This window comes from Orbicella franksi, chromosome 13, assembly GCF_964199315.1.
Source record: "Orbicella franksi chromosome 13, jaOrbFran1.1, whole genome shotgun sequence".
NCBI lineage: Eukaryota > Metazoa > Cnidaria > Anthozoa > Scleractinia > Merulinidae > Orbicella > Orbicella franksi.
In genome coordinates, this window is record NC_138157.1 from 19,381,817 (window position 1) to 19,397,326 (window position 15,510).

The 15,510-nt window shown below is 40.7% G+C and overlaps 1 protein-coding gene across 3 annotated transcripts; it reads right to left on the bottom strand.

Moving 5' to 3' along the window:
* Positions 1-744: 744 nt before the first annotated feature.
* On the bottom strand, positions 745-8,460 carry LOC145466577 (TNF receptor-associated factor 4-like). Of its 3 annotated transcripts, XM_081450293.1 has the most exons (9): positions 6,683-8,460; positions 6,275-6,452; positions 5,853-5,910; positions 4,484-4,753; positions 3,836-3,913; positions 3,339-3,416; positions 2,637-2,971; positions 1,737-1,777; positions 745-1,619 (listed from the first exon to the last, which is right to left on the bottom strand). In XM_081450293.1, the coding sequence occupies exons 2-9, from the start codon at positions 6,442-6,444 to the stop codon at positions 1,576-1,578; spliced, it is 1,074 nt and encodes a 357-aa protein (XP_081306419.1). In that variant the 5' UTR covers positions 6,445-6,452; positions 6,683-8,460; the 3' UTR covers positions 745-1,575. The 3 variants fall into 3 exon arrangements, with proteins under 3 accessions (XP_081306419.1, XP_081306420.1, XP_081306418.1); XM_081450294.1 differs by having other exon boundaries at positions 4,484-4,747; positions 6,275-8,460; XM_081450292.1 differs by having other exon boundaries at positions 6,275-8,460.
* Positions 8,461-15,510: the final 7,050 nt, after the last annotated feature.

The window sequence follows — 15,510 nt, forward strand, 5'->3', positions numbered from 1 at the left end:
CAGTACATATTTAAACATTGCACAAAAATATTTGAGTGTTTTAAAGACGGAAGAATGATGTGGTTTTGCATGCGAGGCTCTCAAACTTGCTTAGTAAAATGGTGCGTCAAATGACGATTTTAACGGAATTTGGTAATTTGTCTATTTCGTTGAAATAAAAGGATATTTTACCAAAAAAAACTATCCAGTAGTTTTTGTCATGCCCTAGCCTATCTACCATAAGAATACGAGCGAAATCGAATTTTCGACCCTTGCCGCGAAATTAAAAATTTGTCTGATTTTTACAGGCAGGCACTCTTAATTGCTGGTCCCGAGGGTAGCAGTTAGTTTTGTTTTACAGAGAATCTCGATCTTTGGGAGAGAAAACTCGCAAGTCATCGCAACTACACGCAAGGCATGGCCAAACGGAGTCGCAAGTAGACCCAAGTTTTCAACTTGCGTCTACTTGTGACTCCCGTTTGGCCAGGGCTTAATACAGGTAACAAATACAGCGTTTGCATGAGAGAAAAATCGGGACTTTGAAAACTGGCCGCTTAATAGAGGGTGGCCGCCTTATACGAGCCCGTTGTACAGGTTCGACTGTATATGACCACATAAAAGACCAATGCAAGCATTGACTGATTAAAGTTTTTGTGAGGTAACTGCTGTTCTTTTTCATGTTTTTCAAAGAAAAAGATTAAACCCAGACGACTCAGGGAAACAGAGTACGAAGGGAAAGTTTGTCTACCCTCCAACCAATGTAAATAACGAGAAGAAAAAACCTTTATTTGTAAATGATCTCACATTTGAATCAAAATGACACAATTCTCTTCTTTTTTGCGTGTAAATCAATACTTTACCTCCCTTACATGTGCGTGTACTATTTAACAATTAGTTTAAATCCGGATAAAGAACTCCCCGTGTACAATGTAGCTGAAAAATAATAATAATAATAATAATAATAATAATAATACATTTGTGGCATCATAAGATGTGCACATCTGACGAACTCGCTATTATATACAAATAAAAACCCAAAAAAATCAGAAAAAAAGATGCATCAAGGAAAGGAAGTTACGAGGCTATCCCTATGTGAAAACTCCCTTAAAAGTACAATAAAATCGATATCAAACTGTCAATTAAGATCCTCAATTTGTCAGACATTCAACTGCAATTTGAGCATGGATTTATACAGCTGAGGGTTATCAGCTTCCACTACATCCATCTCTTGGTAAATCATTGCAAACTTAACTATTCTGTAGTGCGGAAAAATGAATGTTTAGAGCAATTAGGTCTGTTGACAACGTAAAAAGAATTAACAGACTATTGTCACTTGCTATCTGACGTGAGTTTCTATTTCTAGGGATTGTTTATGATATCCGGTCCACAAGTGTGTCAGTAAGTTGCTAGAATGGTCTGCCCGTAGAGAATATGTCCCACACGGTCAACTGTTACCACAGCCTAGATGACACTCTTACTGAAAGTAAGCGATGAAAGTAAGTTTGCCTACTTTGTGTGACTACTAATTTGTAAGACTCGTTCCTGTCTAGTCCTCGTCTCACTACTTCTGGCTCATGGATCACAAAACGGGTAACTTCAATACCACGTGGTTGTTCCTGATCTCTCCCTTAAAGGTTTCTCTGTCGATCAACCAAACACATAACAAATGTAAGATTTATACTCTGCACTGCTGTAACAAGAAATTACCTAACAGCACACAAAGACGCTGAAATAATGGACAAGAATCGACAACCAACCTTTCTGTCCACTTTGTCCCTGGCGACTCGGCTTTCCTTTTCTGAAGTTTAAGATAAATAACTTGAATCAAGATGGGTTACACTTGAAAAGGCCGAATGCCCCTATTCAGATATTGTTATAGTTCATTGTAAAACAAAATGAGAAATAACGATCATCGGTTTCAAAAAGTAATACAGACGTATTAGACGGCTTATACAGGACGTTGGTTTCTGGCCACAGACAGACTTTAACGAATTTACTGGCCTTACGATTTGCGGAGCATTTTGAAACTATGCATAGAGTAGATACACAATAATGCGAAATGACACGTGTCTTCCCATGTCCGGCCGACGGGAAACGGGGACAAATTTACATCTACCTTGTTTCTTCTAAAACCGCAATGCTATACACTAAAATATCTTATAAGAGATTAGTTATCAAACGTTATTCTTCTCCAAAACCAATCATGGATAACAACTGAAGTTTACTGAGTAAATGGAATATTTCGGTCCTACAACAGCTTAAAGGGACAGTGTCCCGGCTGATTACCGAAAGTGCCCTTCGCTCAGTTGAGTCAGTTCCATAATATTTTGCCAGAGGCTATAGCAAATGTTAAAATAATTGGACAAGAAGATTCTGAAGAGCGTAAAGGAACCAATACAGGATTACAAGGATGAAAGTGATTACAATTCATCAAATTTGATTTTATAACTGAAAGACAAGAAATCATGCAAGTTGCCTTCGCGGCCAGTAACATTTTGAATCTCTTCAGTGTGTACCATTTTGGTGTTTATTCTTTCTGCTGCAAGATAACAATAGAGGCTCACAGCAAGCTCCCGGCCATACTTATTAAAACACGATATATAGCTATAGACATAGCTATCCAAAAATATTAACGTTGCAGAAATTCCCTTACACACCTGATTTTAAGTTTTCCGATTAGGCCTTTTGACTTAGTCGTTGGATCTAGCAGCTTTTCCTCCATACCTTCCAAGTTGAACTGCATTGTAAATACAAGATGCTTCAGTAGACCTATCTGTACTTGCTCGTTGGAAGTTGTAGCCTTGACTTCTTCTAGCTGTTTTTGCAGCTCGATCATTTCTCCGCTCTTCTTCTCCAGTAATCCCTTCACGGATTCATTCTCGGTTTTCAGCTCGTTAAATCGGTCTTTAGTCATTAAGAGCTCTGACCACGTCTTGCTCAGGTGCTCCTTACACGCGATCTCAAGGTGGTTTTGTAGATTACTCCTTTTGTCCTATGCAAAAAATGTCAACAGCGAATATTGACCAAATATGCTTCGATTAACTATCACAAGAGCACAAAATAGTAATTACAATTTTCGTGTGACGCAGGTTTAAAAACTCAAACATTTATTGGAAAAACAAGCGAGTTCATAAGCGTAATTTTCTACCGTCAAACTGTGCAGTTTATGAATATTCTTTCATTATTACAGCTAAATAGCTAACACCAATTGCTAAGCCCTTTGACTATTTGAAGTACTTTCTATGTAGCACCATGCTCGACAGAAATAGCTGAAATTTTTATCTAGCACTCTGCTAGATTAAAATTGCTAGAGAAATTACCCTGGACCCTCCTGGTGCGAGAAACAACATGGAACTTACATGAAAGGTACATCCAGCTTCCTGGTACGGACAAACCACCATCGTCATCATACAGTCGTCCCTCAAATGGGACTCTACCTACAAAAAACAAACAAAAACAAAAAAACAGAAAGATGTGTTGTAAAACGTGGTGGTAATTTATCATTGCTTTTCTTTTTCAACTCTGGAAATTGTTTAAGGCTAAGTGTATGCAATTTGTTAGTAATCATCTCGTCATCTACACAAGCGTAGTTCCCGTTAAGTTGCCAACACATCTTTCGTGATTTACTGTTTAAAAGTAGATTAAAAGTGACCTAATTCACTCCATTGACCAACCGATTTCTAAATTCGATTATTTCTCACTCGCTATTCTGCATGTGATCTGTATCAGTCAGAAAGAATACACTACACTAGAAATACATTAGCTTATATTAGCCCTTCAAAAAAATAAATGTAATACCCTGGCCATTCATTTAAGTTCATATGTATCATTATTGGATGAAGTGATGTTTGTTTACCTCCTCCCGGGGAATCTGCAATCCACATTCTTGAGTACATTCCAGAGGAAAACGTGCGCACTCGTTATCTTCATGAAACTGTTAACATAGGCGAGCACTAAATGTGAGAAACAGTTAAACCAACCACAAATAACCACCAAAAAAGAAGCTAAAACTTTCATCGCAATTTCAATTATAATTGGACACAGAAAGGGCTCTTTTATCTCATGGTCAATAGCCTTTTTTACCCTTAACTTTTCTCCTCTGCATTACGAGGTTATGCAACGTGAATGAGACGCAATTTTGGGCAGAGTTTCTACCAAAATTGCTGTCGAAAAGCTTAAGGGCTATTTCATGCCCAAAATGACAACAAAACTGGCCCAGAATAACTTTTACTCCAGTTGCATCGAGAAATCGACCTGTCTTCTGTTTTTGTTTCCCAATTATCATGAATACCCAAACGCTGTCCCTAATCGTGGAAATGCATCACCTAGACTCCGCAAATGCTTCTACTTCTGCTTCTTTCTTACAAGCCAACATCTGTAAACCTCTTGCATTATCTTAGGAGCAAATCATTTGATTCCGGTATATGCACGCATGCCTGGGCCTAAAAGCGACCGATCGTGTGTGAGATTCGCTAGTACGTTTATAACGGTGAAGCAGTCTTACCTTTGTGAAACAGAAGGCAAACTCTTCTTTACAGTATTCACATTGCACGATCCTGTTTAGGCACTCTGATGTGGTGTGTTCGTGCAGGAGTCTTCTCTGTATCTCTCCTTTACAGTCACCACAAGTTACCTCTTCATATTGACAGGTAACGAAGTGCTCCTCATAATAACGTACTGGTCCAGTCCAGTCACATCCTCTTTCATTCTTCTTGCATTTGACGCGAAGAGAAAGTATCTCCCTCTCCCAGGCCACATCACGAAAGAACTGAAACTTACAGAAATTCAAGTAAGATTGAATGTCTAACTGAACAGTCCATTGTTAGACAACGTTCGTTCGTTTGGTTCGTCGTGCGTGACGCGGAAGAAAACTGCGGGAAAAATATGGCCGCGCGAAATGCGCTCCTCGCCCCCAGGATTTCGCGCAGCCACTTCTTTCTCGCGGTTTTCTTTCGCGTCACGCACGACGGACAAAGCGAAAGAGGGACTACTCGTAGTCTAGTCTACTGTGTATTCATTATTGATCAACTATCAATGCAATGCCCTAAAATAGATTGATAAGAATTGGTTGAGTAAATGGGAATTGACTTTGAACAATGAGTACTGAACCAGTGAGCCATCGTTTGGGCACTGAAATTTCAGCAACTGTATTTATTAGTTCAGTCTATTACTCGTTGAGATCCACGATTTATTGATTACCGTCAGCAATGTTTTCTGCACAAATAATTATTATTTGAAAGGCCTCACACAAGAGCACCTTTGGTGAACTCAGCCCCCCCTGCCTAAATATTGTCATGTTACCCGCTATTCAGTTATTCATCAATTCAAATATGTGTAGAGGCTTTTTCTCTAACAGTTGATCAAACGTGCAAAATTAAATTGCGATCTGATTGAGCAGAGCGGAAAGTTTAGCGATAAAATTTTCTCTGAATGTCAGATGACACAACATCTGTTTTCGTTTTTCAGCTCTTGTCTTTCGTTGCTTTCACTGACCCAACAGAACAGCACTGAATTTGCGGGCCGTGATCATGATAGGGATCATGTGCAACCGTCATGTATCCGTGACACAAAATAAGTTCTCCGTTTTAAAGGCCATGCTTTGCGACCGATTATTTAGGGTTAATTCTTTGCATCTTGAAGTCTGATGAAGTGAATTTTAATTCTAAGACGACGGAAATACCTTCCATTTCGAACAAACGGTTGGGTACACCGCTATAGTGATTGTTTACTTATTAACTTAATATGCAGTGATTACTAAGTTCATAGCTATTTTCGTTCTGCTTCCGCGTTCTCTGCTTTCGCGTTCTGTCACAAAAAGTGCCTATCTGGAATATTACTCATTGTTTATAATTTGCACTTTTTACTATACTCACCCCTTCATTTTCAGGAATACGACTTCTATCTTGTGGGCAAACTGGAACTTCACCTTCACTGATGGATTGTGAATTTAAAATTAGCCAGCGACTAATAAATTTAGCATCAGCGTAAGTGTCAAACTGTGAGGACTCGATTTTCAACACGAGAATTTATACCAGTTGAACAAATCAGTTTTCTTCCCATTTGCTCGCAGAGAATAAAACCTGAACACTAAATAAGCTGTAGAATGCACCCTGGACTCAAGAGCTAGATTAAAGGGAATACAATTAGTTTACTATAATCTGCCCTTTCCATTTTCCTTTCACTACACTCATTTTTCAGCAATACGGTGTTTACATCGTCAAGCGAAGGGAGGAATGCAAAATACGAAATACAAGTGCTCAATGGCATCAAATCAACAGTGTATACTATACAGTACCTGAATGCTTTTAATAAGCAGCCTTTGCAGAATCGATGACCACACACAGTCTGTACGGGACTCCGCATGGCAAGAAGGCATATGGAGCAGCTTTGACCTGGAGACAACTCATCTACAAACGCAAAATTATAGCCACCAATTCTGGGTTCATCTTCGAATTCTCCCTCCATAGTCAGTGCTAATAGAGATAAGGACGGAAGTAGAAAGTGAAAGTGCTTACTACATGAAATTGTTCCTCCATTTCATTGTCGAAGAGTAAAGCACATATGAAACTGGCATTGACGATGACAGCGACGGTTTTACACGCATCTTTCGCCCATTTCACAAACGCCATTTTGTCCATAAAGGGCAAAGATTAGACAAGGGAACACGAAAATCAGCAAAATTTTACAAACTTAGACCACTAACCTTGTGAAATATACCGTACGCTATCAGCGTCTCCAATAACACTACAAAAACTTGAAGTTTGACCTGACCTTTATAGGTTTTTGGCTACCGCGTCGTCTGTAGATCTGTTACTAAGAGACTCTCTTTAGCTTCCTTGTCGTTTCAGCACGTTTCATTTTCGTTACATTTGGTTCCAGCTATCTTAAGTTATCCGGCATTGTTTTGTAAGTGAGTAAGTAGTAGAGGGGAGCGGGGGGCGGGGGTCAGTCTAAGTACCTCGGAATGCCGACTGGACACGGACGCAATTGTCCTTGTCTTGTTGACGAGTCCGATGTATTTTTGTGATGGCGTTCTTGTCCACTTTTCAAAATGGCGGACAGGAGAAACCCTTGGATGAACTAAGGCCCTCGCTGATTTTGCCTAGTCTTCCGAGATTGCTGATTGGCTTTAATGACTCTAAAGAAATATGGCAAACACGGCCCGATTACACGTGTTTGTATTTGTTTATAAAGAAAGATGTTTGTTTGATTAGCTGATTTTTTGGCCCTGGTACCCAGACTTCAAATGCACGCGCCCTACCGAAATCCGGAGGAGCGATTTCTAGCTGTCTTTGCTTGGTTACTTGAGCGGGCAAAATGCTGTTGACGAGTTAACTGACACACAACAATTAACAAACAAAATCATTTAATATACCGTTTAGTACAAAGATTAAACAACAATGTGAACATAATTTTAGTTGTTTTTACCGTGAAAAGACTATTTAAACCAACAATGGTGTCGGCACGGACCTCTGTGTAATAAGATAGGTATATTTTCGCTCAAAACTATACTGTAAAAAAGTTAGCAAAGCGTTCTATTAACTATGAGCGAACGAAACTATTATTCGTTACCAGATCATAGCTCTGATTCAAGGATCCCGAGTAGTCCGTTCACAGGCCTTCCATTTTCTCTTAGGATTGTCGAGGGCACTATATAGCAGTATGGTAAATTTAGAAACCGCGGGGGCTTGGACAAGCGCGAGACGAAAGAGGCTAGGGAGTAGCGCATTCTCGGTCTCCGTGCCCGTCTCTGTGCTCGTCGCGCGCTCCCTAAAAAGTACGAAAATAGAAACGGTTGTGGACAGACTAATGCTCAAGTCGTCAATTAACCATTCCATTTGGAGCATATCTACAGAAAGCATAACACTGAATGACATCGAGAAACTAGACCTTAATTATCATTAATTATTTGTGTGTGCTCCAGGTTGTACTGATGATGAGTTTGCTGAAATTGGAACAGTCAAATCAACTTCGTAATCTTAGCGATACTGCGGGAAGGGGCCTAATAAAAGCTAATTAAGTCGTGAAACAAAACTTGTGAAAATGTCTAAATTTTTCAAACAAGTTAGGCTGTGTTCTACCACTTTTCCAAACATCGAGAACACAGTTGACGAACTTCGAGGAGTTTGAAATTGTGGTGAAACACGGTCTCAAGTGCTTGATATACAGTGGAAGCTCTCTTAATGGACACTCGAGCCTTCACAAAACCCCGTTTTTCCCCATACAAATTCTATTTAGTCACTCCCTTAAGCGGACATTCTCTAAGAGGTCGCGAACACCTTCGGGACTTGCGATCTAGACTTTCCTTTGTCTTGAAGCTCCTGTAAGTGAACACGGTAAAGGAAATGCCATTAGCTTCTGAGTGCTGTTCGTCACAACGATTTTACAGTGCATAAACATTGGTAAACTGTATCACTGCATTTTGTCGCAGTGACACCAGATTCAGTTGTGGACACCTTTTTCGCGTCCTGAGAATGTCTGCTTCCGCTGTATCTTCCAGATCAAAACTAAATCTAAGCAGCCAGCCTACTCTGTTTTGAGACAACTTGGGCATATAAACTCACCGTATATTGATGACTCGTACCTACAAGGTGGAAGTTATGAGGAATGCCTAGCTAATGTTCTAGACACTGTGAAAATGTTCCTCTCATTGGGTTTCATTATTCACCCTCAAAAGTCAGTTTTTATCCCTTCACAAAACTTATTATTTTTGGGGTTTGTCTTGGACTCAGTCCAGATGAAAATTTATTTGACCAATGAAAAAGTCGACAAGCTCAAATCAATTTGTACCAAGCTTATCAAGGCCAAAGAAACCACTATACGGGAGGTTTCAAGGGCCCTTGGGTATATGGTATCTAGTTTCCCAGGTGTCATGTATGGCCCGCTCTATTTCCGTCAGTTAGAGAGGGAGAAAACTCTTGCTTTAAGATATAGCAAGGGTGATTATGATGCTTGTATGGTAGTATCAGACAAAGCTGGTACAGAATTATTGTGGTGGAACACACACCTTGAAGCCAGTTACAATGTCATTAGTCATGGTGAGCCTACTGTTGTCATGTCAACTGATGCCTCATCCACTGGCTGGGGCTGCGCCCTAAACGATACCAGTACAGGTGGACATTGGACTGCAGAGGAAGCCAGAAACCACATTAACTATTTAGAGCTCCTAGCCATATACTTGGCTCTTAAATCTTTTTCACCTATCATTAATGGGCAGCATGTGAAGGTCATGGTGGATAATATGACTGCCCTGTCTGATATTAACCATATGGGTACTAGTAGCTCTGAAAAAAGAAATGACCTAGCCAAAGAAATTTGGTTATGGTGTGCCCAAAGAAATATTTGGCTGACGGCTGTCCATATCCCTGGTGTAGAGAATGTGGAAGCTGATAGACAATCTAGACGGTCTCACTCGCAACTTGAGTGGACACTAGACAGAACTATTTTCAGGGACTGCATCAATGCAGCAAAGGTTGAGCCCAACATTGACTTATTTGCTTCCAGAATAAACCATCAGCTTCAGCCCTATGTATCCTGGCATCCTGACCCAGGGGCTGTGGCAATTGATGCATTTCATTTATCATGGAAGCAATATGTGCCTTACATGTTCCCTCCATTTTCTCTTATCTCCAGAGTATTGCAGAAGTTCCAACAGGAGAAAGTTCAAGGAATTATCATTGTGCCAAAATGGCCAACCCAAACGTGGTGGCCTGTCTTGATGAGAATGCTGATCGACAATCCAGTACTACTACCCAAAAGAAAGAAACTGCTGTTTCTTCCGAGCAGTCCAGAAAAGATTCACCCTCTGTATCCAAAACTGGAGCTGCTGATGTGCCACTTGTCTGGAGATCCCTTGAAAGCCAAGGAATTTCGACAGCAGCTTCCAGAATCATTATGCAGTCCTGGAGACAGGGCACCACAACCCAGTACCAAACTTACTACAAGAAGTGGGAATCATTCTGCTGTCGACGGAAAATTAATCCCCTTCAGGCCACTTTACAGGATGGCATAAATTTCCTTGGAGACCTCTTTGCTACTGGTGTGGGATACAGCTGTATTAACACTGCACGTAGTGCCCTGTCCTCTATTATTGTGCTTCCTGGGAGTGTTCATTTTGGCAGCCATCCGCTCGTTACCAGGTTTGTGAAAGGCGTTTTCGAAAGTAGGCCTTCCCTCCCACGATACAAAGAAATATGGGATGTAAACTCTGTCCTAAAGGTACTTGCCACCTGGACTCTTGGAGTGGATTTAAGTCTGAGAGATCTGTCCTGGAAGCTTACCATGTTGCTTGCCCTCTTGTCTGGCCAGAGAGTACAGACGCTGAAGGCGCTTAATCTGACCTCAATGAATTTAACTGCAAACACATGTGTATTTACCATTGAAACACCACTGAAGACCACTCGGCCGGGCAAGCACCTAGGTCGAATCGAGTTTTTGGCATACGAGGCTGACCGGAACCTGTGTGTTGTACAACATTTGCACGCCTATATTGATAGAACATCTCACTTACGAGGAGAAACTGACCAGTTGTTGATTGGCTATCAGAAGCCTCGCAAGCCTGTGTCAACTGACACTATCGCTCGCTGGATCAAGAATGTCATGGCCAAAGCAGGAATTGACACTAGTGTATATAAAGCACATAGCACAAGGGCAGCCGCCACATCAGCTGCAAAAGGGAAACAGGTCCCTATAGACACTATCTTGTCTGCGGCAGGTTGGAGTAGTGTGAGCACCTTTGCTCGGTTTTATGATAAGCCTATCCAAGACACTGCCGCAAACTTCGGACATGAACTGCTGCATAGTCACCGTTAAATACTTTTCACACAGCTGTTTCAACTAGAATTGTTTACCATATTGTTACTGTTACTGTAAGGTTACTTGAAGAGACATGACATTTTGATGTGGTGTGTACCTTGTTACAGCACCGTGTTGTCATCTTTATTGCATTAAATAGATTGATGTTCATGGTTTTGCTCATGATCATGACGCTTTAAAGTCTCACATGACTCCTTAGCGACATTGACCAATGACGAAGTAGAATTGTAAAATTAAACGAAACTTACCTAAGTTGAAGTTTGATTGAGATTCTACGAAGTCATTGGTCTGGAGCTAGGGAGTCAGGTGCCCTCCCATCTGGGCTACACACCCTACTGATTTACAACAGTCCTGATCATTCGCCTTTAAAGTGTGACCGCTCTGGTTTCGCGCGCATATCTCACCTGACTCCCTAGCTCCAGACCAATGACTTCGTAGAATCTCAATCAAACTTCAACTTAGGTAAGTTTCGTTTAATTTTACAATTTTGCTACGGCTTTCCGGGTGCGAAAACTTTTCGGGACTTTCGAGAAACGGGCCCCAGATATCTAAACACCGTCACCCTTATGAACCTGTAAGTAGTAGCGCCTAATACCATGGTTACCTTATGTTGGGTACCCTGGTCCCAGAGGTTTTTCTTGATTTTTCTCTTCTCTTGATTTTTCTCAGCATGAGAGAGCTGCGAGAGAGCCGCGAAGCGGTGAAAACACGATTCACGAAGCGGCGAAAAAGAAAAACCTCTTGTTACCTTGGACTTGAATCTCACTTTCATGCAGACGCCAGGATAAGTCGGGCTCGGATTGGTTGATATTTTTACAAACACGCAAATCAATATGATTGGTTCGTTTGATTGGTCATACCGAGGGGATGGTGGGGATATCTGTCACTGCACTTCTTGAGGTACATTTTGCCTATCTCTACCAGGGAAGGAATTTGTTTGAAATTACTTCAGTTCTCAGTTTATACACATTTAAGATTCGCCTGTGTTCGACATGGATTATGTTTCTGACGGTGTCTTCGAAGAAATTTTGAAACTCGGTACTCGAGGAGCGTTTTCCAGAGATCGAAGGTCTCACCGAACATCACGAAAAGAAAGGCTTTCTCGCAGTCATAAATCGCAAGGATGTCTTCGCCATACTATCAACCGGACATGGAAAGTCAATTACATTTCAGTTGCTCCCTGATGTCTGCAAATACCTGTACCTGTCAGGCTATTTATACCCTCACTATGCCACAATTTTGTTGTGTGTCCTCTGAAGTCTCTGGTAGACTCTCATATCCGCGAACTGCGAGAACAATCTGCTCAAAGAAGCTTGTGCGTTTCTATTCGGAAGTCCCGAGTCCTTCTTACAAAACGAGTAAGTGGAGAAACATGCTCCGTAGTAATGTTTAACAAGACAAAACCTTCGCAATCGTTGCGGATGAAACCATTCTTGCAAACACGCGCGTTGACCCCGGCCAAGTAGGTCAAATGATACCACTCTTCACCACCCGAGTGGAGACATTAGCGGCTGATAAGCACGTGATTGCTAAGTTGCTATTGGTCCTTTTTGTAATTATCAATTTGACGCGTTTGACAGCTGGCGTCTGCATGAAAATGAGATTCAAGTTTAAAGTGCCACTGAAACGGAATTTTTGTATGTGAGATGTTTGCTTAGTAATAAAGTTTCAACCTTACTTGGAAACACGGCAAACTTTTTTTTCGCATACGGTAAGCGAAAACTGCTTTTTCAGCCGTTCGAAGTTGGCTGGTTAAGCCCAAAATTGGCGGCCATTTTGGCGCGGCCAAAACAGCCTAGTGACGTCACTGGTTGTATTACTCTCATGCCGCGCTGAAAATTTAGAGTGATTATGGGAGAGGAGATTACTGTTCGAAGCCCCCCAAAAAACATCTTAAGGACATCTCAGAGCTGTAAAGCAGATAATAATAGTAGCCTTAGACATGAAGAGGTCGAGAGTCGATCCTGGGGCTTTCCAGTCTATTTAATTGGATATTTGCAGGATATTTTATGTAAGCAAGCAAACGAGTGGGAGTTCTTAGATCGCAAAATGATCGGGACTCTTGGCCAGCACTCAATTAAACAATATCTACACTCATAAAGTAAAAAAGACATGAAAACAAGAGAAAGCGGCTTTTGAAAATATTATCCGCACTGCTACTGCACGAATCGCAGCAACAACGCTTCGAGTTTTCGAGTCGCTTCGCTTCGAGGAAACCGGACGCTTTGTGAGTTTCACAGCGGACGAGATTGTGCCACAGTGACCTTTAGTCCAGTTTTATCTGCTACATCCTACAAGTTATCACAACAGCAACAATTTAAGAAACCCTCTTCTTTTATATGAGGGAGCGAATTTAAACTATAACGGTAAACTAAGCTGCCATGACCCTACATGTATGTTTTCAGGAAACGAGAGAAAGCGTGACAATGTCGGCAGCAAAAGGTCATATATAGTATATATGCAAATTAGCTCAAATTCTGTTTAATGAACCTTCGAAAGGAGTGTAAACTAGTGACGTTTTAACGAATTGTTTTGAACTTGGATACTATTAAAGGAAGATCATAGACATAAGTATGTGCTAAAGAACTCAAAGTAATCCATCGGCCGTGAAATATTGCAATTGGGAGATACGTGTAAAAGAGAAGCGAAATTCCCGCTTTGTTTACACTGATACGTATGCGGCGATAAAGCAAACTCTGCTGCGGATCACAATTTTCAAAGATACATTTTGTCTACCACAAGAACTCTCACTTATTAGTATCATAAAAAGATGCCCTCTGTGTGCAAAGAAGTACTCGACTCAAAGCTTGTGGATCGTTAATAACTTCGTGATTGTGCGGATGGCTGATGCGCTTACGGCTTTTAATGCAGTAAAGTTGCCGAGGATATATTCGAACCTTGTTAATAGACCTTAGATAAACGTGAGAATCCAAATTTCAGAACCAGGCTGAAAAAAGACGACGAAATATCGTGTTTAGGCTTCAGGAAGTGATATAAAAGTTGCCACACTCGTCTTCGAAATCTCCAATCGAGTACTCAAGATGTCCGAAAAGTATACTGAGCTGTTCTAATCTGTAGCATTTATTTTGGTGAATCTACACTCTCTGGCGCCCTCCAAGGTAGAACACTAGTAGGTATCGACAATATGAAGAATAAACTTGAATAAATCAAGTGAAAACAAGAGAGAATCTATAGCGCTTCTTGCGTGAATACAACCAGTGACGTCACAAGGTCCTTAAACTCGGTTCCAGAGCCCGGACACAGTTTTGCTCTAAAAAGTCGATTTCAACGGCTAAAAAAAGGCACTTTCCGTTAGGATTTGGCAGAAATAAAGTTCACCATTACTTTAAGCACGTTTGAAACTATAGGTTGGGATAATAAAAGAGAGTAGGAAAATTTCGTTTCAGTGGCACTTTAAAGTAACCAGAGGTTTTTCTTTCTCGCCGCTTCGCGACTGTACAGACCCGCAAATGATCCCCGAAATGCAAATGATCCCCAAATTGTACCGCAAATGATCCCGGGACCGGAACTGATTTCACCGCAAAAAGTTTGGAATGGCGTGGACTCCATGAAAAGTTACTGCGCAAAATTCTAAATTGACATGTGACGAATGCATGAATTCCAGTCAAATGCAGTGCATGCGTAGTAAGTAAAAAAAATTGCGATTGAATGCGGAACAGCTTTCTCGGAAATACGCCTTTTTCTCGAGAACCACTCATTAGAATTTCACGATTTTTGGCACGGAAATACCTTCGGAAATGAGTAACGGGATTACTGAAAAAAAATTGAACTTTTCGAGAGGAAATTCTAGATATTCCAGTAAACCTTCAACAATGGATAATAATAGATCTCTCTGTTAAATTATGATTAACATAGTGTTAACTATTGAGCATCGTTACAAGTTTGTTGCATGCAAATTATAAAGAAAATCTAATGACTAGATTTTCTGCAAATAAACAAAACCGATTTTAAAGGCCTGTTTATATTTATTCATGTTGCCATGGCAACGGCATACACGTCAACTTGCTGCCACTTTTGGCGACCTAAAGATCAAGGGTTTTAGAGAAAAAGGTGAGTGAAACATAGGTATCAAAAATTGTGTTCAGTCACCTCAACCGCTTAATACTTTTCCCTTAACACTTCTTATACTTGCGTCCTAGACAGCCACGGGCTCTCACGAAATTGCCTTTAAGATTCCTTCGTGCTAGTTACCGTAGTAAAAATGTAGTCAATCCACTTGGGAATTCTCAGTTGTCTGCAAATTTGAGGATATAGTGAACAACCTGAGTTATCGTACATCTCAGGCCCGGACCCAATAAAGTCATACAGGGAAGGATCCAGCTAAACTACAAATTTCAACCACAGGATTTCGTGACGTTGAATATCATTTTTAAAGTTGTGAAATTTGCATCCAATTCTTGCGTTTCATATAGTAACTGTTGTATCAAAATATTGTATTATTACTGTGAAACTCAGAAAACCGTGAATACCAGAAATATTTAAGGATTTTTATTGTGTAGCAAGGAAAAAGCCAATTAAGCGTGAGAAAACTAAAACGCAAACACCACCGATAATAGGCCACGTTCGATATACCAATATTCTAACATGGGTCCGAGGCTTTCAGGAAAAGCTTCTTTGTTTGGTGGTGTTTTCTTTGTATCCAAGTCTCTTTTTGGAATTGAAAGACAAAGGAAACTTAAAGTATTTGCAATTTTG

Bases quoted from the DNA above. Each gene is read 5' to 3' on its own strand.
- LOC145466577 (XM_081450293.1), bottom strand. From the start codon at position 6,444: ATGGAGGGAGAATTCGAAGATGAACCCAGAATTGGTGGCTATAATTTT. The intron at 5,911-6,274 runs GTACTGTATAGT...ACAATCCATCAG, and splicing joins TGCTTATTAAAAGCATTCAG to TGAAGGTGAAGTTCCAGTTT. The intron at 3,417-3,835 runs GTAAACAAACAT...TGTTTTTTGTAG, and splicing joins TGCAGATTCCCCGGGAGGAG to GTAGAGTCCCATTTGAGGGA.